Source organism: Oncorhynchus mykiss, chromosome 6 (assembly GCF_057628025.1).
Source record: "Oncorhynchus mykiss isolate SJ-2025 chromosome 6, ASM5762802v1, whole genome shotgun sequence".
NCBI classification, from domain to species: Eukaryota; Metazoa; Chordata; class Actinopteri; order Salmoniformes; family Salmonidae; genus Oncorhynchus; species Oncorhynchus mykiss.
The window spans coordinates 28,243,768-28,267,956 of NC_143027.1; the positions used below are offsets into that span (position 1 = coordinate 28,243,768).

General features: G+C 45.5%; 1 protein-coding gene across 1 annotated transcript in view; it reads right to left on the reverse strand.

Annotated features, from left to right (window-relative positions):
- The window catches only part of LOC110525659 (adhesion G protein-coupled receptor A2), a 56,287-nt gene that overhangs the window by 5,767 nt on the left and 26,331 nt on the right, over nt 1–24,189 (reverse strand). The window contains exons 2-17 of the mRNA XM_021605987.3: nt 20,704–20,775; nt 7,161–7,232; nt 6,090–6,161; nt 5,896–5,967; nt 5,417–5,580; nt 3,725–3,938; nt 3,350–3,514; nt 3,046–3,244; nt 2,702–2,851; nt 2,373–2,534; nt 2,085–2,285; nt 1,563–1,752; nt 1,211–1,422; nt 928–1,055; nt 711–834; nt 482–630 (exon numbers count right to left, since the gene is read on the reverse strand). Of these exons, the coding sequence (XP_021461662.3) occupies nt 482–630; nt 711–834; nt 928–1,055; nt 1,211–1,422; nt 1,563–1,752; nt 2,085–2,285; nt 2,373–2,534; nt 2,702–2,851; nt 3,046–3,244; nt 3,350–3,514; nt 3,725–3,938; nt 5,417–5,580; nt 5,896–5,967; nt 6,090–6,161; nt 7,161–7,232; nt 20,704–20,775 (2,346 nt within the window). The remainder of the gene's footprint in view (nt 1–481; nt 631–710; nt 835–927; nt 1,056–1,210; nt 1,423–1,562; nt 1,753–2,084; nt 2,286–2,372; nt 2,535–2,701; nt 2,852–3,045; nt 3,245–3,349; nt 3,515–3,724; nt 3,939–5,416; nt 5,581–5,895; nt 5,968–6,089; nt 6,162–7,160; nt 7,233–20,703; nt 20,776–24,189) is intronic.

The window sequence follows — 24,189 nt, forward strand, 5'->3', positions numbered from 1 at the left end:
CAAAGGGCCAGGTGTCATTGGAGGGCTGACCACATGCGGCGGTGGTCGACAAAGGGGTTTGGGAAAGCCAGAGAGGTCAGCAGTACAGTGCTCCAGCCAGGGAGCACTAGGGCAGAACGGAACATGGGGAGGAGGGGAGTGGCGCAGTAATGAGGGGACAGTACGCCCCCTCCATCACCCTGGCCAGATTTACAATATTCTCCTCAACCTCTGTTATCCCTCGCTCGTATATTCCTCTTCTGTGCCTTGGCAGTAGTCTACTGTTTTTCCCTCCAAGGTTTTCTAAAACAGAAGAGCCTTGCTTCTAAACACAATGGTGGTCTTTGATATGACACAGTTTGGGTGTCTGTTCACATGAATACAGTCATTTAAAATAGCACCCCACGATGAGCTCCCAATTCAACCACTGACCTGTTTGACAATGACTCACAACCTTCTCATATAAAAGTCGACTCTGTCTCGCCCTGATGACATCACTGACCTGAGCATAGGCCGCTGAGTAGGGGGAACAGTAGACTCTCCCTCTGGTTGCCGTGGTATCCTCCAGACAGACTCTTTGTAGAGGACTCTGGCGCTGACACCGATCCACAGCAGAGTAGACAAGGAGGAGTAGTGTAGAGCGATGCCCACCTGACACAAATCACACCGGGTCAGCCGTCACACACCACACGTAGAGAGCATAAGCTGGGTCTGAGAGGAGAGGTACTTACTGCCTGGCACACCATTGGGTAGCTGGTCAGGGTGATGCCTCCTGTGTACACAGCTGTGGTCATAGCGATGTGGAAGCAGGTATTGAGTAAGGTGTGCCAGCTCTTTCTGGATATATTTATAGAACTACAGGAGGAAAACAAAGATGAACATTAGCAGTGAAAAAAAGACAGTGGGTTATGTCAGATAATAAAGCATGCACGCGCAAACACACAGTACCTGTGGTGTAGTATGTGTGTGATGATGATGGTGAAGAGGCAGAGGAGGAGGATTGCAGTACAGGTGTAAACCACAGGGTGGAGCACCCTCACTGACATGGGTGGGGAGTGGGGGAAGTCAGGAACCTCCTAGGAAAAAAACATATATATGAATGCAACAGCCACACTGTGGGGCTTGGTATAAAATCCTGAGATCGTGAGAAGAGAACATTCTTCCAGTGCAGTCCTCATTACATTACATCCACCGTGTATATCTGAGAGTGAGTGATCCCAGGATACCCTACCTGCAACACAGCGTAGTTGCTGAGCACAGAGCAGCGCAGGGTGGAGGTGGCAGAGTCCGTGTGGGCTAGTTGGCAGCCCTCCTGGCTCCACCCCCCCTGCTTCTGCAGCAGTGCCTGTAAGCTCCAGTGGGCCGCCACCGGCTCGCTGCCTGGGGTCAAGTGACGCAGGGACACCAGGATAGCCTCCGAGTGGTTCCACAGACTGCACCCGTCTGCCAAACAAAGGAGGAGATAACCATCACCAACTATTTTTGTATTATTAAAAAATGGACATGTTTTGACCCGTCTCTGTGAATGAGATGAATTGTGTAATAATAGTATAATAACTGCGCCAAACAGCCAGTTCCCTCACCCAAGCCTACGTAGACCACTGGGCTGTTGATACTGTGTCTGCGGACGTGCTCTCCAGGACCGTTGGAGTTCCCAGAGAAAGGGAAGAACCTCCCTGTACGGAACGCCACAAACTGGAGCTTACAGTCTGACGGGGCGTCCGGGGGGAACAGAGAGGCAGGAAGAACCACAGAGGCCAGGGCTACAGCATTCTAGAAGGAGGGAGGGAGGGAGATCCTTTACTTTCCTACTTTCAAATATATTTGGCCATATTATCTCAATGGAATAGGCAACAGAAAGTTCAAACACTAAATTACAAAGTCTAAAACCTTAGGATTTTCTCCCTCTTTCATGTCAGCTGTTGTAAATGACTGCGCTAAATGCGGTTCCATGCCATCTCCAGTAGGTCACGAACTGAGGTGTGTTCCCTCTAATGACAACCGTATGCACTGTCTGCCATTGTACCAAAGACACACAACCACAGTCCTGTTAGTGGGTGAGGTTAGGTTCAGGTCTGGGTGAGGGAGACGGAGACATTGCTCACCTTCATGGGGAAGTTGTTTAGGGAGGTGTTGTGGGTGCCAGTGGTGCAGCGGAAGCGGAGCTGCTGTTCGTGGGTGGGCTCTGCCCCCTCCATGCCCAGGTTGCCTAACAACGTCTCCCTGCGTTGGTAGGCTGTGCAGCTCATTCCAGTGAAGTGGGCCGGACGGATAAGGTGGGCCTCCATCACAATGTTCCTGGAGATCTTTGTAGGGAAAAAACAACTTTGATTATAATTCAACCTTTAAATCAAAATTCTAGTACATAAAAACATGCTCAACTTTGACAGTACCATGGAGAGGTCCTGGGCATGGCTGTGTAGCTGGGGCCAGGCCAGAGTCTCCAGAGAGTGGACTATGGAGCTGCAGGCTCTCTTCTCTCTCTGGGCATGGGCCAGGATCTGATCATCCACCTGCATCAGGTTACTGCCCATGTCCACCAGCATCTCTGACAGCTGACACATACATACACATGTAAAGACATGAGGACAGAGTCAGACACATACAAAAACAGGCATTCACATAAACACAGGGGGCAGAAAGAAACAAGGGAATCCAGTCAAAAGACACAACATGAAACACAAAGACATGCATTGAGGGTATAAAGATCTCATCGCCCTACCTCTCTCAGTGGTCGGATATATTCCATGAATTTCTCCATCATCTGGGCCACGTACATCACGTCTATGGTGTCAGTGAAACCGGATGCCTCCACAGTGTAGGTACGCACCTGACGTGCCAGAGTGGCCGCATTAGAGGCATTGATGGGCATCTGGAAAAAGAGGGAGCGATAGTATGATTATTTGTTTAGTAACAAAACATAACTCATATGTTTTGTTACTTTTTACACATTTACCTTTCAGGCTATTTACATATTACTACCATAAGACATGCATCATACTTTGATTTTATATGTACTGGACAAAAATAACTTGGGACAGCCCAAGCACAGCCTTTGGCACTGACCAGGATGAAGGTGTGTAGGACCCGTGTGATGTCGTTAGTGTAGAGACAGTTGTCATAGTCTCCCTCCTCCCAGCTCCCTGAGCGGTCACAGTAGCGTGATGCCTGCTTCTGCACCACACCACCCCCCATGGACAGGGAGGGGTAGCGCAGCTGGAGACAGAACTGGTAGGAGGTGATACCTGCCAGGGTCTTCTGCCACCTAGGAACCACACCCAGAAATAATGAGGAAGCATGTTTAATCAGAAAGTCTGTTTTTATTGTGGATTTTGTTTCTGGAGAGGGGAATTATTGTTTTCTTCCTTACTTGAACTCCCCCCGGTTGTTAGTGACTCTCTCCTCCGGACAGAAGGAGGCACTGTTCTCCAGCACCACTATCTCCACACTGCGGGAAGTGTTGCCCCGCCCAGTGGCCACCATACACTCCCACTCTCCACTGGCCTCCACATGCACGTTGGACAGGATGAGCTCACTGCACCGAGGAGACAGCACATCATTCACTGCCGTCACCACATACAGCACAGCACACTAAACCGCACGTCCTGTCAGCAGAAACTAAACAAACAGTGTCATATTTCACTTAAACCTTTATAATAAATAAGTGAAAATAAAACAACTGAGGGTCGCAATAAAAGGAACAATTTGAGTGCTGGGAGCAGACCCCTCAGTACTGTAACGTTACCTGGTGATGAAGGTGCAGTCATGCACCACGCTGGCCTCCAGACTGATGCCCTGTTCAGGGTCAGAGGTCACCAGCTGGCCATTGTGGCGCCAGTGCATCGCAGTGATTTTGTCCACCAGGGCGGCAGTGCAGTGGAAGGGCATTCGGTCCCCCTTGAAGACCACCTGGCGCTGGGAGGGCAGGAGAGACAGGGTGTGCAGCTCCAGAGGCCCATCTGAGTGAGGAGAGTAACACAGCACAGTCAGGGGAAGGGAAGGCAGATGAGACCATAACAAATCACTCTGGTTATTTCTGCTGCTCTCTCATTACTCAACCTCAGCTTAATGCTTATGAGGAAGGCATTATGAGTCAGTTTTTTTTAGGAATATTGGATGCAGACAGCCCCAGTTCATAAAGGCAGACCGCAGAGGAGTTGTCAACACAGGCACATGCACAGGCACACTTGGAAATACAACCCACTGAGTGGAAGAGGAAATAAACCCACTGAGTAGAAGAGGAAATAAACCCACTGAGTAGAAGAGGAAATAAACCCACTGAGTAGAAGAGGAAATAAACCCACTGAGTAGAAGAGGAAATAAACCCACTGAGTGGAAGAGGAAATAAACCCACTGAGTAGAAGAGGAAATAAACCCACTGACTAGAAGAGGAAATAAACGCACTGAGTGGAAGAGGAAATAAACCCACTGAGTAGAAGAGGAAATAAACCCACTGAGTGGAAGAGGAAATAAACCCACTGAGTAGAAGAGGAACTAAACCCACTGAGTGGAAGAGGAAATAAACCCACTGAGTAGAAGAGGAAATAAACCCACTGAGTGGAAGAGGAAATAAACACACTGAGTACAATAGGAAATAAACCCACTGAGTGGAAGAGGAAATAAACCCACTGAGAGGAAGAGGAAATAAACCCACTGAGTGGAAGAGGAAATAAACCCACTGAGAGGAAGAGGAAATAAACCCACTGAGTGGAAGAGGAAATAAACCCACTGAGTAGAAGAGGAAATAAACCCACTGAGTGGAAGAGGAAATAATCCCACTGAGTGGAAGATGAAATAAACCCACTGAGTAGAAGAGGAAACAATCCCACTGAGTAGAAGAGGAAATAAACCCACTGAGTGGAAGAGGAAATAAACCCACTGAGTAGAAGAGGAAATAAACCCACTGAGTAGAAGAGGAAATAAACCCACTGAGTGGAAGAGGAAATAAACCCACTGAGTAGAAGAGGAAATAAACCCACTGAGTGGAAGAGGAAATAAACCCACTGAGTGGAAGAGGAAATAAACCCACTGAGTAGAAGAGGAAATAAACCCACTGAGTAGAAGAGGAAATAAACCTACTGAGTAGAATAGGAAATAAACCCACTGAGTGGAAGAGGAAATAACCCCACTGAGTAGAAGAGGAAAGGGAACTAGATTATCCTGCAGGAATACTATAGACAGCAGACAATTAGAGATATCAAAACAAGGATATTTTGCTTTTCAATAGAACCTCTTTTTTTCATTTAATGGTCACTAACAGCTAGTTATTTTTCACATACTGTACACCTACCTAATAGATATGGGACATCGAAAAACAATATCATGATGAGAAAACAATGACTCTGTCATTCACATACTCAAGTTTTCATACTATTTGAGGGGGGATAGTGGTGAACCACCTCATTCATATGCATTACATTTCCTGTCAGACACTCACCACAGCTCAGCTGACTTTCCCTCAGTCCACGCAGAGGCTTTCCATGGAGGCTTTTGGGATAGGCACAGACGGTCTCGTCCCCCAGCCACGCTGTACTGGTAGGAAAGTAACCTGGCACCCAGCGCAGCCCACAGTCACATGACAGGAAGTCAGAGTTGAAGTTCCTGGTGAGAAAAACCAGGGTGTTTTACAATACCATTCATCATGGGAGATTACACTGAGGAGCGGGTGCACTTTCCCTCTAATGGCACATGTTCCCCATCAGTTAATATCTACAGTATTCTCTGATGGTACATTATAGGATCAACATGTCAGATGTGACAAATGGCTATCCACTGCTTGAACTAAGCCTATAGGGAGAATAATGTGATCAGATTGCCTAGATTTCTTTCATACCACTTACTAAGTTTATACAAACATCTGTCTGGAGCAAACAGGGACAAAGGTGATGACTGTTATAAGCAGAGAACTGTACTCACACTTGCTTAAGAGAGTGGAGCTCCTGAAAGACCCCCGAGTCCAAGGTAGATAAGATGTTTCCAGAGAGGTTCCTAACAGCAGAAAACAGACAGATGCTCAATCACAATCACTGTACTAGGTACAGTACCCACAATAGTACACTAGGATGTGTTCAACGTGACACGCTTAATGAACAGTCATTTAGCCTGCTTACAGTTTGGTGAGGTTGGTGAGTCCCTGGAACATGTCTGGAGTCAAGCAGCCGATGCGGTTGTTGGACAGGTCACTAGGAGAGAAAACACAGAGAGTGAGGGCACAGCGGTGAATAATGGTAATTTCTTAAGCTTATAGGTTTATCAAGATTGTTTAGAAAGTACAGATTGGGTTATCTTGACACTGTATGTTGTTTTTGTGATTTCATTGGGAAAGCACATTGGCCAATAGACTTTCGCTTCTTATTTTCATTTGTTTACAATAACAAAGTATTATTCAAAGAGGCTTTCTTGGCCTGTAGGCCTATCTTTCACAATTTCCATTCATACAGCTAGCCAGAGTGTAACACAGCAGGATTTGCAACACTAATGACTTGTGAATGTTCCTTATCAACAGACCATGAAGCTTCCTGTCAAGCCTTATCACCAAAGACGGAGCAAAAGCCCTCTGTAGCCCCTGTATGCTGTGTCTGCATGGTATAAGGACAGTGTCAGAGAGGGCCTTGTTCCACTGTCCCCCTGACACAGCCCGGCCGAGAGCGTGTGTTTATCTCTCCCTGTTTGTTTTGAAAAGCCCCAGACCTTGCAGGGAAAACACAAGCAGTACAGGGAGGGGAAAAGAGTCATGCAGCGCAGGGCAGAGGACCGGAGCCGACCGCGACGTAACCAGACCTCATGGTCCAAACACACAATGAGTGAGCAACAAGCGGTCGCAAACTGCTGCCCTGTCACATCCAATGATGTGTGAGGAGCCTCTGCGCGGTCCTGAGGTTTCCATGGCGGCAGAGCAGGGCACCAGACATGTCATCCCAGGCCCCACAGAGATTAGCACAGACCAGCATATACACTGAACACAGTTATCCACAACATATAGCTGAGCCAGCCAGGCTTTTATGATGACACTAAAACTGAGAAGATATGGTGTGGTATGGTATGGACCAGTATCATAAAACGTTATGACTGTGTGCTGCTTACGAATAAAATAGGGAAACTGTGGCAACTAAAATCTTTTTTTTAATGCAATATCACTGTTTACAACGCACATAATGAAAACAGAGGCGATAAGCACTTACAGCTTCCGAAGAGCAGATAAACCTTGGAAGGCTCCAGGCATGATGGTGCTGATGAGGTTGCTCCTGAGGTCTCTGAGGGGAGAGCGAAATAAATATTTTACACAAGACATTAGACTGCATGGCAATGAAACAGACATTTGACATTAGACAAAATGGCAATGAGGAGAACTAGGGCAAATATGAACGGTGAATAGCTGGACACAATATTCAGCCTGGATCCCCAATACAGTGGTTTCTTTAAAATGACTGGGAGTGGATACCTATGCCCCAAACATGACCCCGCCAGTCAGACACAGAAGGATATATCTGCATTCAGATGGTTTGGAAATCTTACCCCAACAGCCACCTGGGCTTGGGTCAAGCAAGGATGCAAAAACTTCACCAAAGAAAACATAGCAGGAATGGAATAGTTTGAAAGCATCTCTTCCCCCGATAAAGTTACTCTGGCTATTGCCAAACCATAAATATTGATTTCGTTGAATGGCTTTGAAGAGCTAATTTCATACTACCCACCACATTTCACACCACACTCTTCCCATGCCTTGCCCAGCCATGCCCATGTGTTAAAACACTCAGCCACATGCCCTTCTCCGACTGTAGTCAGACCTGCTGGAGAATTAACCTCTGAAACTCAGGGAGGCTCTTTATTGGTCAGGTGGGAATAGCAATGTTGGAGAAGGTCATCAGACAAAGGGTTGCAGGCAGGACAAGGCTGACGTGTGGAGGCAATGTGATCCTTGTTCCTACAGCATGAAAAACGCCTGCTCCCAAAGGAACAGTAACAGAGAAGGATTTCCTTACAGAAGCTCCCAGACATCAACCCCCCCCCCCCATTCCAATCCTTCCCAGCATGCCATTGTGGTAGCCAGAACCTTCAGGGTCTTTCTGTTCCACTATCCCACAATGCATTATCGCAGATCTATTTTCCTAACCACATCGCCTCACACCATTTAATAAAATGAGAGCCACCTCAAACCTCAGACATCTCCTCTCGCACTCTTGTCCTCCGTCCAAGGGATGAGCTATTTTGACCAAATCAGGGAAGAGTAATTCTGAGAATGGATTCCAGTAAATATGAGAGAGAGAGAGAGAGAGAGAGAGAGAGAGAGAGAGAGAGAGATGATGTATGGCTAGAACAAAGTGAGATACAGGCAGGGGTTTCATTGGTCAGGATGTGTTTTGGTCATTACTCATATCAGAATGATCTAAGCCAGCACATAATGATGGACCTGGTCTCATGTAGTGTTGTTCTGGCTGTGACTGATTGGACCAGAGACAGATGTGTCTATCTGAAAGGAGTAAGACAGACAGCCTTAGACAGAGCAGACCAGATCTTTCAGCACAGTATGCCAGCCCACTGATGCAACAACTTCACTGCTTTTTACAGATGTGGAATTTTCCCCTGAAAAAGTGCTCACAGAACTATGATAACTTCCCATGTCTGTTCGGCATGTGCTTCAACGCTGACCTACAAACAGTAGTCAGCATGTATGGAGGGAGAGAGGGCAAGACATCACTTGCATTGAGAAAACATCTGAGTGTATTAGAGTGCAAATTACAACATGTGTGTGTGTGTGTGTGTGTGTGTGTGTGTGTGTGTGTGTGTGTGTGTGTGCGAGAGAGAGAGAAAGAGAGAGAGAGTCAGAAACCCTAGCTGGAGCTCTTAACCAGGGAGGGGAGAACAATGATAATGTTTCCGGCCTGGCGTGTCCCGGGTCTCGTTAACACCGTGATGAAAGACGGGGCACTGCCCACAACTTCCTCCCTTATGGTGACTACTGTGTTTCAGACACACACTTACTGTACAACACACACACACACATATTGTGCCATAGAGACATATTAGCTCTGTGCTACATACTGCACAATAGACACACTACCATGCTAAAGACACACACTCTGTACCACACAGATACACACTCTGTACCACACAGATACACACTCTGTACCACACAGACACACACTCTGTACCACACAGACACACACTCTGTACCACACAGACACACACTCTGTACCACACAGACACACACTCTGTACCACACAGACACACAATATGTACCACACAGATACACACTCTGTACCACATAGACACACACTCTGTACCACATAGACACACACTCTGTACCACACAGACACACATTCTGTACCACACAGACACACACTCTGTACCACATAGACACACACTCTGTACCACACAGACACACACTCTGTACCACATAGACACACACTCGGTACCACATAGACACACACTCTGTACCACACAGACACACACTCTGTACCACACAGACACACTCTGTACCACATAGACACACACTCTGTACCACATAGACACACACTCTGTACCACACAGACACACACTCTGTACCACACAGACACACAATATGTACCACACAGATACACACTCGGTACCACATAGACACACACTCTGTACCACATAGGCACACACTCTGTACCACATAGACACACACTCTGTACCACATAGACACACACTCTGTACCACACAGACACACACTCTGTACCACATAGACACACACTCGGTACCACATAGACACACACTCTGTACCACACAGACACACACTCTGTACCACATAGACACACACTCTGTACCACACAGACACACACTCTGTACCACACAGACAGTCAGGTACTTGGGTCCTCTTAAAGGAAAACTCCACCCAAAAATTATCTGTTGGTATTTGTTTCATTAGTCCATTGTTAATATGTTTTGTATGTCAGTAATCAAGTTTTCAAGATATATAATTTTCAAAATACAGCCGGTATGATGCATTTAAAACACAGCATCATATGATGCAAAATGCCTCATCGCGTATTTATGTATTTTGAAAGTTATATATCTTGAATGCTTGATTACTGACATGCAAAACATTTTGGGACTATGTTAAGAATGGACTAATGAAACAAATACCAACAGGGTGGAGTTTTCCTTTAAGCCTCAGCACACGGCCCCTCCCAGAAGATGAATCTGATGCCCAATATGTCAACAAAAGTCTTGAGATAAAATCAAGTTCCATATGCACCCACATATCTGTACTCTCCACAATCTGCCCTTTCATTCACATTTCCGGAAAGGGGCAGAGCAATGTGTGCTTTAGGCCTATGAATCTCAAGTTGGGCACTCCGATACACTCTCTTATCACTGAGCTGGGGAATGTGGAGGAGAGCACCAGAGTCAACAGAGACAGCAGCACAAGCTCCATGTAGCCCCATGCAGGCCACACACCCAGGCAATGACTCCCCTCTGCCCTCTGAGGCAGCACTCTCCCAGGCTACGACTTCACAACTCACTGGCCCTCACACTGATGACAGCAGCTGTCAACAGAGAAGAGGAGCAGCATACACAATGTCTGAAGGAATTTCAAATGCATATCCTCAAGGTACTTTATTTCACCTTGAAACATAATGGCATGGAATTGCAGCCTTATGTCCTCTATGAATCTGACATTTGATGGTGGGTATGTTCTCATCATTGGCATCTCAACAACAAAAACAATACATTTTGTAGTAATTTCCCTCCCTTATATTGACTCTTATCCACTATCACCCACTCCCACTCCCACTTATCATCCCTTATAGTTGCAGCACAAACATATTTGAAATGAATGGAAAATCTAACTTCTGATGTGATATTCACAAGCCTCACTTCTAAATGACGTATGGCAGCAGTACCTTGGCCAGACAGCATCAAAATGTTTTTTTACTGTTCAAAATAAATAACTGGTCCTCAAATTGATTTGTAACCAACATCCCTCTGAGCCCAGTGCTTTATCCCCTGTACCACATGTGGCCCATATGATTGGGCCCTGACAGCATCCAACCCACTGCCAGTCTAAAAATAACCATTGTGTTCTTCAGCTGGGCCAGACACCAGGATCTGCCATTAAAGACTATATTTTTTTCTCCAAGCCTTCTCCTGATCAATGGGGCACATCTATTGCTGCTCTGAAGAGTCATTCCTGTCTGGGACGGGACGGGGCACAAGCACCTGGGGCAGGGGAGGGAGTGCTCCATTATCAGGCCCACAGTGGCAGGGGATGGAGTGCTCCAATATCAGGCACGCAGGGGATGGAGTGCTCCATTATCAGGCCCAGCGTGGCAGGGGATGGAGTGCTCCATTATCAGGCCCAGAGAGGCAGGGGATGAAGTGCTCCATTATCAGGCCCACAGTGGCAGGGGATGGAGTGCTCCATTATCAGGCCCACAGTGGCAGGAAAGGGAGTGCTCCATTATCAGGCCCACAGTGGCAGGGGATGGAGTGCTCCATTTTCAGGCCCACAGTGGCAGGGGATGGAGTGCTCCATTATCAGGCCCACAGTGGCAGTGGATGGAGTGCTCCATTGACATTGTTCAGACCATAGCCCTGGGGAATGCTGGGAGAAGGACTGAAGCCAGGGAACGGCCACTTATTATCGCCAGACTGGAATCAAGAATTTCCTGTTTCACTCGATTAGGGATAGGGTTTTTTATAAGTAGAGAGAAAGGACATTCCATTTCCCATGTTCTATACTGTACCTAGTTGCGATGCACAACACAGTTCACACAATCAAAAACCACGATATGAAACAAGCGTTTGTTTGGGTGTGCAGAGTGAGACAGAGAAAAAAGTGAAATGGACTGAATGGTTAACTGGCACCAGAGGTCAGTGGAGACCATTTTTGTGCCGCGTGTCATTTCCTGTCTCGTTGGTGTCTCCAGAATAGAGGCCCTTGCTCGTTTATTTTTACAGTTTCTCTTTTTTTACGAGCTGCTTTTCCCCTGTAGGGAGGGGCAGGTGGGGATGGGGGGGTTGAGGGATTCGGCATTGAGTAGAATTGGCCCTGTGAAACGGCCCCCGATACCCCCCCCCCACACTCCTCAACACACTTGCTCACAATGGGGGCTCTGTAACACAGCCCCCAAAACCTACTCCTGCCTTCCCCCCAAAACAGGAAACCAGGATCTGCTGAGGTCTTGTTTTTCTACTAATTTCCTGCTTTCCTGCCCCTTCCACAGATTATTTTCTTACATTTTTTTCTGGTTCCCCTCAGATTGGATCTCTAATCTACGTTAGCTGGTGTGCATCTGGAAACCACTTGCTTTTGCCCTGTCGGTTGATTCTCCATTCCAGAGCTACAGTTATTAACCACTGCATGCAGCCTATTCTTTCATAGCAATAATCACCTAATAATAATGATAAATTAGAAACAAGCCAATCATTACTCTGGAAAATTCAGTTAAAATAGGCCACACACACAACCCTCAGTTAGAAATACCATTAAAAAAACATCCAGGTGATTTAAAATCCTCATGGTAAATAGCGCTTCACCTGAAGGAACATATGGGCACATCTGATGTTGGGTGCAACTAAGAAGGAGCCTCTTCCAACACTGGGAAATTTCAACCATGTCATGCCACAGAGCTCTAGAGTGAACTGTCTTGAAGGAAAATGGCCACAGCTCTGGCCAAGACTGGCACTAATTTAAACTGTGGTACCAACTGCACGCTAGTTGGGGAAAGGATGAAAGGACTGAAATAGCCATGTTATACTTTTATTTGAAGTGTGACATTTCCTAGGTTGATTATATGTTTCCACAGTCTGCTGTTAGGGGTGCTGGAGATCATTCTGCCAAGGAAAACTCTGGAACCATGGACTTACTGACTCCAACTCTGAGTTCTGGCAGGAACAGGGCTAGATGACAAAAAGGAGGTGATGTCCACTTTGGCTGTTCTTTTGATTGCAATTAGTATGCATGAGGTCCTGGTAGCAACACTGTTATACACAACTTCAACCAGGAAAGACACAGGAATTGACCACAATTCACTTCACATCACCAATGTAGAGCCCATTCATGTTTATTTAGCTGTTTGTTCATGAACAGCTGTCCCTCTATGTAGAACTACCATAACAGTATGGAGATATTCGTCCTAAAAACCAGCCAGCTCATATTCAATACTTTTCAGCAGTAAATGAACAGAAGCCCCCCCCCCCCCCCATAAAAAGATAATGAAAGTGTAGTAAATCCATAAACTTATTTAAAAAGCCGACAAAAAAAAAGCCAGCAAAAGGCCACCTCCTCTATCTCTCTTCCAATGATCTTGCATACAGTAGTTTGGAAATACTCCATTTAGGGTTGGGAGTGGGCCAACTCTACCAGCGAACTGGCAAACAATGCTGTTCATACAAAATATCAATGAAAAGGAGGGCAATCATGGGCGATGTGTGAATATGCATCCAGTGGGCGGACTACAGCGAATAGAGGAGTAGTGAGAGAAAGGGGGGGTGGGACCGTCCGGTAGATGCAAAGAGGAAAGCAGAAAAGGAGTGAGAATGGAAGTGGGGGGAAGGGAACAGGGAGAAACCTCAAGAACTTGTGAAGGAAAAAGCCATTGAAATCATGTCAGGTTTGCTGCATGTGCATCCAAGAACCACTGGTATATAAGGAATTCTGTTTAGTAATGAGCTTATGAGAGGGCTTGCTAGCCGTTTCAATAAATGCCTAGAGCCACGATTAGGTTAAGCTTGCAATACAAACACTCCCCGTTCCTTCAGTTTATCTCCCAGACACATCTGGAGTCTATCAACTCCAACAGCCCCCCCCCCCCCCTTCTGTTTCCACTCTCTAGCACGCTTAACCCCTTCCTCACTCGACCCCTCATGTCACACACACTCATTAAGTGACCGTTGCCTCACAGGGGCCATTCAAAACCGTATGCAGGAGAAAGTACAACACAAACGCTAATTTGTTTGGTTAGTGAGAAATGAGAGTCCCATGTCCAGCCATCCCTAGCTGCTCCAGCCAGGAGTTCAGGTTGTTTTTGTTTGGTTAGTGAGAAATGAGAGTCCCATGTCCAGCCATCCCTAGCTGCTCCAGCCAGGAGTTCAGGTTGTTTTTGTTTGGTTAGTGAGAAATGAGAGTCCCATGTCCAGCCATCCCTAGCTGCTCCAGCCAGGAGTTCAGGTTGTTTTTGTTTGGTTAGTGAGAAATGAGAGTCCCATGTCCAGCCATCCCTAGCTGCTCCAGCTAGGAGTTCAGGTTGTTTTTGTTTGGTTAGTGAGAAATGAGAGTCCCATGTCCAGCCATCCCTAGCTGCTCCAGCCAGGAGTTCAGGTTGTTTTTGTTTGGTTAGTGAGAAATGAGAGTCCCATGTCCAGCCATCCCTAGCTGCTCCAGCCAGGAGTTCAGGTTGTTTTTGTTTGGTTAGTGAGAAATGAGAGTCCCATGTCCAGCCATCCCTAGCTGCTCCAGCCAGGAGTTCAGGTTGTTTTTGTTTGGTTAGTGAGAAATGAGAGTCCCATGTCCAGCCATCCCTAGCTGCTCCAGCCAGGAGTTCAGGTTGTTTTTGTTTGGTTAGTGAGAAATGAGAGTCCCATGTCCAGCCATCCCTAGCTGCTCCAGCCAGGAGTTCAGGTTGTTTTTGGGAGGACAGATTAAATTAGAGCGTTCCTGTAACCTGGATATGGACTCTGCTCTGTTGTGTCCAGAGGGGTTTAGACAGTAGGGCTCCTGGTCACGGCCACAGCCACCATTGGATTTACATAGCAAAGCAGAGCCCACCTCTGCACTGCTCCCCCTCATCAAGGTCATTTGCTTAGCCTCTGTGGAAATAATGTTCACCTCCCCCACTAAAGAAAACAACATTATATACTGAACAAAAATATAAATGCAACATGAAACAATTTCTAAGATTTTACTGAGTTACAGTTCATATAAGGAAATTAGTCAATTGAAATAAATTCATTAGGCCCTAATCTATGGATTTCACATGACTTGGAATACAGATCTGTTAGTCACAGATTCCTTAAAAAAAGGTAGGGGCGTGGATCAGAAAAAAATGTCAGTATCTGGTGTGACCACCATTTGCCTCATGCAGCGCAACACATCTCCTTCGAATATAGTTGATCAGGCTGTTGATTGTGACCTGTGGAATGCTGTCCCACTTCTCTTCAATAGCTGTGCGAAGTTTCTGGACAAAACCGGGAATTGGAACACGCTGTCGTACACGTTGATCCAGGGCATCCCAAACATAGTCAATGGGTTACATGTCTGGTGAGTATGCAGGCCACGGAAGAACTGGGACATTTTCAGCTTCCACAAATTGTGTACAGATCCTTGCGACATGGGGTTGTGCATTATCATGCATGATGTTATGGCGCGGATGAATGGCACAACAATGGGCCTCAGGACCTCGTCATGGTATCTCTGTGCATTCAAATTGCCATCGATAAAATGCAGTTGTGTTTGTTGTCCGTAGCTTATGCCTGCCCATACCATAACCCCACTGCCACTCTGTTCACAATGTTGAAATTAGCAAACCACTCGCCCACACAACACCATACACATGGTCTGTGGTTGTGAGGCCGGTTGGGATTACTGCCCAAACTCTCTAAAAACAATATTGGAGGTGGCTTATGGTAGAGAAATGAACATTCAGTATCTGGCAACAGCTCTGGTGGACATTCTTGCCAATTACACGGTCCATCAAAACTTGAGACGTCGGTGGCAATGTGTTGTGTAACATAACTGCACATTTTAGAGTGGCCTTTTATTGTCCCCGGGACAAGGTGCACCTGAGTAATGATCATGCTGTTTAATCAGCTTCTTGATATGCCACACCTGTCAGGTGGATGGATTGTCTTGGCAAAGGAGAAACACTTACTAACAGGGATGTAAACACATTTGTGCACAACATTTGAGGGAAATAACCTTTTTGTGCATCAGGAACATTTCTGGGATCTTTTATTTCAACTTATGAAACATGGGACAAACACTTAACATGTTGGGTTTATATTTTTGTTCAGTATATAAGGGAAACTGCTGGTGCACTCACTCTCTTTCACCAACAGCCTTCACACCATCTTTAGCCATCTCGTCTCCTCCCCTGCCTAGTTCCTAACCCTAACTTCTCAGAATGGCAGAGACGATTTCAAGGTCTGTTTTAGCAGGGCTCACGCACAACTTGAGAAGCTCCTGTCTCTACTTTACATAACTGATTTTATCAGGGTAAATATGAATGAATAGGACACAGTATTTCAGAGTTATTTCAATGTTATCAAGGACTTTAACCCTCTGCTAAACTCTCCCTCTCCACATCTGCAAATTCCCATGCCTTTCCTGACTTATGATGACCAGGAGTTTCAATGCAAACGTTCCCTAATTTTTAGCCTTCTATATACATCACAAACAGTGTGTATTTCCTGTTCTTAGCTGAAGTGGCTTCAACTATGCAGGAAGTGAAGGGAAAAGGAGGTAAAAAAGGCCAATTGCAAACCAAACATGTCTTACACACAAACCATCCATATATTTATATGTACATATTCTTATTCATTCCTTTACACGTGTGTGTATAAGGTAGTTTTTGTGAAATTGAATAGATTACATAGATAGATAGATATTAGATAGATATTACTGCACGGTTGGAACTAGAAGCACAAGCATTTCGCTACACTCGCATTAACATCTGCTAACCATGTGTATGTAACCAATAAAATTGACTTGATTTGATTTGAACCATGGTTAGAATAGCTATAAATGGCTATGAAGGAAATGTATAGGTTCCGGAAGAATCACGTCCAAAAGTGAGTTTTTTTGGACAACTTTCAAGTGTGTGAGCTGGCCCCATCCTGCTTGGCAGTCCCAATCCCATGCAGCTAACTTAGCCCTTCCTTACCTGTCCACCACAGTGCTCCTGCTCCTTCACCTATCCACTCTATCTCTCCCCTCTGTTCTCCCTCTCCACTTCTGTGCTCCATCTCTCCCTGTAGGGTAAGCAGCCTGGTAATGAGGGACCCTTATGCCCTGGCTGTCCTGTGTCCCATGGTGCAGTGGGGCCCGGTTGGACAGGAGCCAGACCCCCTCTCTGCTCATTATTCTCATTACCTCGCCTCAAATCAGTGCAGGACAGGCCACTGGGATCTGTCCACAACTCATAAAGGTCCCTGCTCGTTAGTGGACCAGCCTTGTTAGGGCCTGCGTCAGCTCCCATCAGAGAGGGTGTGCTGCGAGGAGGTGGAGGTACCAGGAAAGGTGTGTGAGAATGTGTGTGTGAGGGTGTGTGTATGTGTGTATGTGTGTACACTAGAACGCTAAGTGTCGTACACTGGAACGCTGAAGATGTCCTATAAGAGGGCAAAACAAAAAATTGCTCTCTGCTCTTGGGTGGCATGACAGTTTACGAAGGCAACAGCGGCTTTGAGGAGGTTTAGCCCAATGAAAGGGCTAACTGTGTGGAGGAATCCACAGTGTGGCCTGCTCTGCTCTGGTTGGAGGAGGGGGTTCCTGTCCTGTAGCTGTGCTTTTATACTTATAACAGCAAAGCTCTGATTATACTCAGCTCTGCCTCTGCTTGGACTACTGTTTCAAACATGGCTGAGTAGGCTGAGAGGGACATCATTTCTGTTTAGACATCTACTTCTTACAATTATGCATGGAGGAGTTTGGGATGCCCATAATAGGACACACACACAGACAAACATTGAAGTTGAGACTGAGATCCACTGAAAGTGTGGGTGCAGTTGACTGTCTGGTTGCCCTCCTGACTTTGAGGAGGGGTTGCTGTGGTGTTATTCCCTGGTGTGTGTTCAGCCGGGCTCCTAGCTAGCACATACAATTCTGAGAACCATGTGATTCTTAGAGATTGGTGAGAGCGTGGTTATCCTATGGTTATTTTTCATACAACCTTCCCACAATGTTCTGGGAATGGTGTAGGATACCCAGCATACATACAAATCTTAGCTGTTACGTTTCTAAGGTGGGAATTTCAGTACTTCAGCATAACATTTTCTACAGGTTTCTTCATGGTTCTATATAAAGTAATTCTCAAATTGTTCAGAGAATGTCAAGAAACAACGTTCTTCTGTTGGAATTTCAGTACTTCAACATAACGTTTTCTGCAGGTTTAGTCATGGTTCAATTTGAAGTCATTTTCTCAGAACGTTAAGAGAACTTTCAATAGAAAACACAAGAAAACATTAGAATCGTTCAAAGAACATTTTCAGAAAGTAAAAAAAACAAAAAAACAGATCCATTCCATTCTCAGCATCAACAAAACTATCTGTTAAGTATGTTAAGCTGTGTTAACCACACCCACTAATTGGCTACACCTGATTTGAATGAGTGCTTGTTTCCAGTTAGATTGGGTCCGTTTGAATAGACTAAAATGAACAGCTTTGTATGAGTTCCAAAAAAACTCCATGCTAGCTGCATCCTGGTGGCACAGTGGACTCATTACATGGAGAGAGAACATAAGATCATAGGTTTGAATCTCAGTGACACAATAGATAAGAAATGTGTTTGCATGGTTAATGCCTAAGCAAAGGAATCTCCATGTGTCCTATCTGTGCTTGGAGTTCAAAACAGTTGAGCTAACAGCTTTATTCAAAGTCTTATTGAAACATGTTCTAAAAATGTTATTTAATTACTTTCAAATAACCTAGAATTTCCATTCTCAGAACATGAATTAAACCTCCCAGGAAGACTTTCAGGGAACCATTGTAAAATGTTCTCAGAACCGGCATGCAACCTAAAACTCAGAACAGACCAAACGTTAACTTCTGTGCTCAGAACATTTTACCGTTCAGGAAACGTATGGCTTTGTTCCCAGGACCAATGGGAAAACATAAACGTACGTTCCTACAACTTCCGAGGAACCAAATGTGCTAGCTGGGCTGGCTTCTACAGCACTGACCACATATATGAGTAATTGCTCGCCACTGGACCAAATGACAAGCACATGTCGACAACAGGCTGGAAATAATGAGAAAGACCTGAACGGTGACCAAGCTAGAGACAAAACAAAACAACATAGCAACTCGCAGGGGGAGCAGCACAGTAGGTGGACAAAAAAGCTAAATTAATCTTGCAGTTGTGTTTTTTTACTTCACATCTATCCATCTTTGCCCAGTTAGATTTTTATTATATCAAGTTGGTATATTTTAATATGAAAATAGTTGTTTTCCCATGAGCTCATTTTTTATTGTAAGTCGTGAAATGCTCAATTACAGAGTGTGGAGCACAAGATGAGTGAGCAGACCTCCAGTGCAGTGTGTCAGAGGGCTGGTGGAGGTCTGAGGTCTGAGCAGAGGAGTGAAACGAGTCCTGTGTGATTTACAACATGTCCTCTATGTGTGTGTGTGTGTGTGTGTGTGTGTGTGTGTGTGTGTGTGTGTGTGTGTGTGTGTGTGTGTGTGTGTGTGTGTGTGTGTGTGCTTGCGTGTGTGTGCGTGATTGTGTGCGGGGGGTTCTTGTTCTGTGTCCCTCTCACTAGGTCATGGTTTTAGCACTGCAAGCCTGCTCCACCCCTACCCCCTACTAGTTTTACCACTGTCCCAGGTACAAGGGCCTGCTAGTGGCCAAGCTCAGGTTACCCAACCAAAAACCCCATGGCATTCTGGGGGGCCTTATCTGCACTTGCAAAAACAAGTAATACCATCTCATTTTACATCGAACAAACAATTCTGCCCAAGCCCCTAGTTTGCCAAAGCCCCATACCACTAATCAAATCTCACAATACTGGTCATAAAGATGATCAAACTAAGACTGAATAGATGAGGCTCTAACTTTGCTTAGTAGAGAGAGTAAGAAGAAGGTGAGAACACTGTCCCACAGGAGTGTTCTTGTCCGGTTTAGCTCACATAAAGGAGGGTCAAGCAGTTTCAACAGATTTTGCTCTCTTTTCAGACCTGTCATGTCTGTGTTGAGCTCCAATAGGTAGGTACTAACAAGATAACAACTGCAGCAAATTACCATATTTGTCCATCTTCCAACATTTTGGTAAAGCTTGTTAACTTCATTGGTGGCAGCTCAGAGACGCATGTGGAACTAATATTGCTTTAGCACCCCCCCCCCCCCCAAAAAAAAAAAATGCTGCCTCCTAGACATACACAGGCAAGAGTTGGCCCCATTCCATATTGTACAGTACAACACTGGAAGACCACTGTAGACTCTCCTTTTGTTGACGCAACGTAAAACTCCCTTCCTCAGTATCACTCAGCATTTATATTTGTGTTATGTTTACAACAGCAGGGACAGTTTGTGCCACTGATGAAATCCTCAGAGGACTCAAATGTCATCTAAACTGTAAGAAACAATAAGAAACAGCCAGTGGACTAGCTAGGCAGTGGGACCCTACATCCACAGGGTAGAGCCAGCCAGCCAGCTGCCTGCCTCAATCTGAGCTACAGGCAGTGCAGGCAGCGCCAACAGCCTCCTCCTCCCATGGAAACCTCTTATCTTGTCCTGTAGAGCAGGGCTTCTCTGATAATGACGAATGGTGGGGTAATTATGTGATCTCTTCCACATAACTCTGTGATAACCACACTGAGTGTTTCATCCTCCCTGCTGGAAGCCAGCCCACTGGATAGCAGAGCTGCGAGAAGCACAGATCTCCCTGATACCCTGTCTCTGTGGGACTGTGGACTCCGCAGCACAAGGCCATATGGGCTACAAGCACCCAACCTGTTGGTGTTAAACCTGCCCATGTTAAACCTATGAGTGAGAACCCAGGACAGACTCATTCAGATTTAGTGAAAATCACAAGCGTTACTCACAGTTTCTCCAGGGCATAGAGTCCAACAAAGGATCCATTTCTCAGGACCCTGATACGATTGTTGCTCAAAATTCTGTAAAAAAAAAAGAGCAAATCAAGATATCATTAGTATTGTGCTTCAACAAAACATTAAAAATCACAAAGACACACGTTCATCTCATACTTAGCCTACCTGAGTTGTATTAGTCAGACCCATATAGAATATGAAAGGAGAAAGGGCAATATCAGAGAAAGAGACGACCAACAACTCAGTTGCCCAGAAAATGGGTTTCAGATAAAAGTATGACTCCTCTAAGAGGGTCAGAATCTCCATGAGAGGATAAATAAACTGCATGAGCAGCAGTCACACGTGACCACCCTGGCCAGAGACATTACACAAAGCTGTTTCCAATTCATCCTAAGGACTAAATAGGAGACCGAGATTGGGATTGGGGGTGGGGGGGAAGGAAGCTTGTGATAATCATCCTGGATACATTTTTACATCAAAAGCCAACGGCATTCACATCAAAGGAAAGTCTGTGCTCGTCATGACAATGACCCTTTTCCGTATTGGCAAATCATTTGGCTTATAGGGTGTGAGGGGCTTTCTAGAACTATCCTGCACTGAGCAGAGCAGATCTGCTTTGTCTCAAGGGGCATCATAGGAAACTGAATGTACAGTGATCAGCCAGCCCATACGGACCAGCTCGGATGGACAGAGAGGCTACACCACAACAGAGCCCGCCAGCCTAGCCCCAGACACAGCCAGGCCTTCACAGGGTCCACTGTGACATTCCCTATCGGTATAACCTGCTCAGGAGACACAGTCCCTGGTCCTGAAGCCTGTACCCCTACTACCCTACAAACCCCTGTGTCGTGGGTCCTGTCAGGTTGGTTGTGTGTCATGGGTCCTGTCAGGTTGGCTGTGTGTCTGCAACACCATGTCTTTGTGATCCTGGCCCCTCGGTGGGGTAGCAGGGTACAGCAGGGGCCCGGCTCAGGCGACAGCCCCCATCATTAACACGCCCCCCAGCCTCACGCCGCCTTCTCCCCGTTCCCCGGGGCACTTAATGGGCTGTTTGTGAGATGAAGTGTGTTTTTAATCGAAGCTGAGGAACAGAACCGAGCGGAGCACGGGTGTGTGTGTGTCTTTAAAAGAGGGAGCTGACTGTGAACAGCCTTTCTTGCCACATTAATACAAATACAACCCTCGGCCTTCACCTCCTCACCTTTTAGTTCACTTAATGAGCAGATGTAATGAGCAGCACCAACCGGTCACATTTCCAGCTAAGGGGTTGATAATTAATACGTTGGTCATTAGTCACTAAATCAGCACTGTAAGAAATGAACTATATATTTGGTAGACATATACCTGCACAGTGTTTAAAACTATCTATCCGTCTACTTAAACTATATACTGTTTTCCCTTCCTTTTTTGCTGAATCAAATTATATTCAAATCCATATGCAAATAACAATGAGCAGAAAATGCAGACTGTTGTGTATTGTGGTCGTCCTGGGGCGTAAACTGAATTTGAACCTGTGACTCCCAGTCCTAAGGTCTCATGCGTCAGTCAGACACAGTATCTCTCATATAACTTGATGCAGGCCTGAGATGAAAGCTACAGAAGATCCGGAACTGCCTGAATAATTCAATACAGATAGCAGAGGAGAAAGTAAGGTCTGGCAAAACAACAAGCCATTTAATTCAACACAGACAGTGTGTGTGTTCATGTTCATCTTTTTGCGCAGGTTAGCTTTTTTCATAATTAATCTTGTTCTGACAGCTGCTCTGCAGAGCGGTCACTAGTAGGCACAGCCACAAAGTCATAAAATCGGATTTTACACCTAACCCTAACCTTAACCACAGTGCTAACCATAATGCCTAACCCTAACCTTAACCACAGTGCTAAACATAAGGCCTAACCCTAACCTTAAATTACATTTTTGCAATCAACATTTCTACCACTGCATGGCAAGTGGTAACGGAGCGCCAAGTCTAGGACCAAAAGGCTTCTCAACAGCTTTTACCCCCAAGCCATAAGACTCCTGAACAGGTAATCCAATGGCTACCCGGACTATTTGCACTGTGTCCCCCCCCAACCCCTGTTTTACGCTGCTGCTACTCTCTGTTCATCATATATGCATAGTCACTTTAACTATACATTCATGTACATACTACCTCAATTAGCCCAACTAACTGGTGCCCCCGCACATTGGCTACCCGGACTATCTGCATTGTGTCCTGCCACCCACCGCACGCCAACCCATCTTTTACGCTACTGCTACTCTCTGTTTATCATATATGCATAGTCACTTTAACCATATCTACATATACATATTGTATATAGCCTCGCTACTGTTTTTATTCAGTCTTTTTACTGTTGTTTTTTATTTCTTTACTTATCTATTGTTCACCTAATACCTATTTTTTACTTAACAATTGCACTGTTGCTTAGGGCCTGTGAGTAAACATTTCACTGTAAGGTCTACTACACCTGTTGTATTCGGCGTCCGTGACAAATAAACTTTGATTTGTTTTGATTTGTACAATATAGCCAATTTTGACTTTGCAGCTGGCCTATCTAAGGGGAAATCACTCAGTTCTCCCTCCATGACAAGACTCATGATAAACATCAACCTGCTCTTTTTGCGTGATTGTGTACAGTAAGTGTGTTGTGTGAGAGAGAAAAGTGAGACAATCAGCTCAGAATCTAAAACTATTAGTCTCAAGCGCATCCATTTGAACAGAAAATAATGAAACCTATTTTCTACGTTGCACAGAAGAACTGGAAAGCTCACTTCAGTAAATACACAAACATGATAAAGTAAAGTTCATTGAACCCACTGTTTGGAAACATAAGATGTTCATTTCCAGGAAAACAAAAGGTCTGGAGATTCAGGACATTAGCATGTAATTTTCCTATTCTAGTACACCCATGTGTCTCTGATGTCTGTAGCAGAGTATACATTGCTCTTTCACATGATCAACACAAACAATACAGAGTAGGACTCTGAGAAAGAGTGAAGGTGAGACAGAGCTCTGTAAACAGCCTGAAATAGGCTGGATGCTCCCTCCCAACAGGCTAAACAGGAAACCAGCCAATTAGCTGTTTATTCAGGATGCGGCTGACAGAGGTCAGGGGTCAGGAGGAGAGCACAGAGCAGAGCACTGTCCATGAGCAGGTGGAAGACAGGAGCGACCGGAAGAGAGAACAAGCAAGGGATATGAGAAACCTAAACTCAGAGTACACAAAGGCTGTATAGAGAATTGGTGTATTTTCAGAAGCACTGGAGATGAGCGAAGTCTGAGCTTAATTGAAAAAGCATGGATCACATACAGCATTCATCACTGAAGTGAAGAGAAGGAGGGGAACACTACTGCTCACCCTCAAATTGATAGAGTGGCCTGTGTTGTTTGAATGGCCTGCTGCGTCTCCACACTGACTGCCCCAATGACAGACGGCCCATTGAGTTAGTCTGCCTCCAAATACAATTGCAGCTCTATG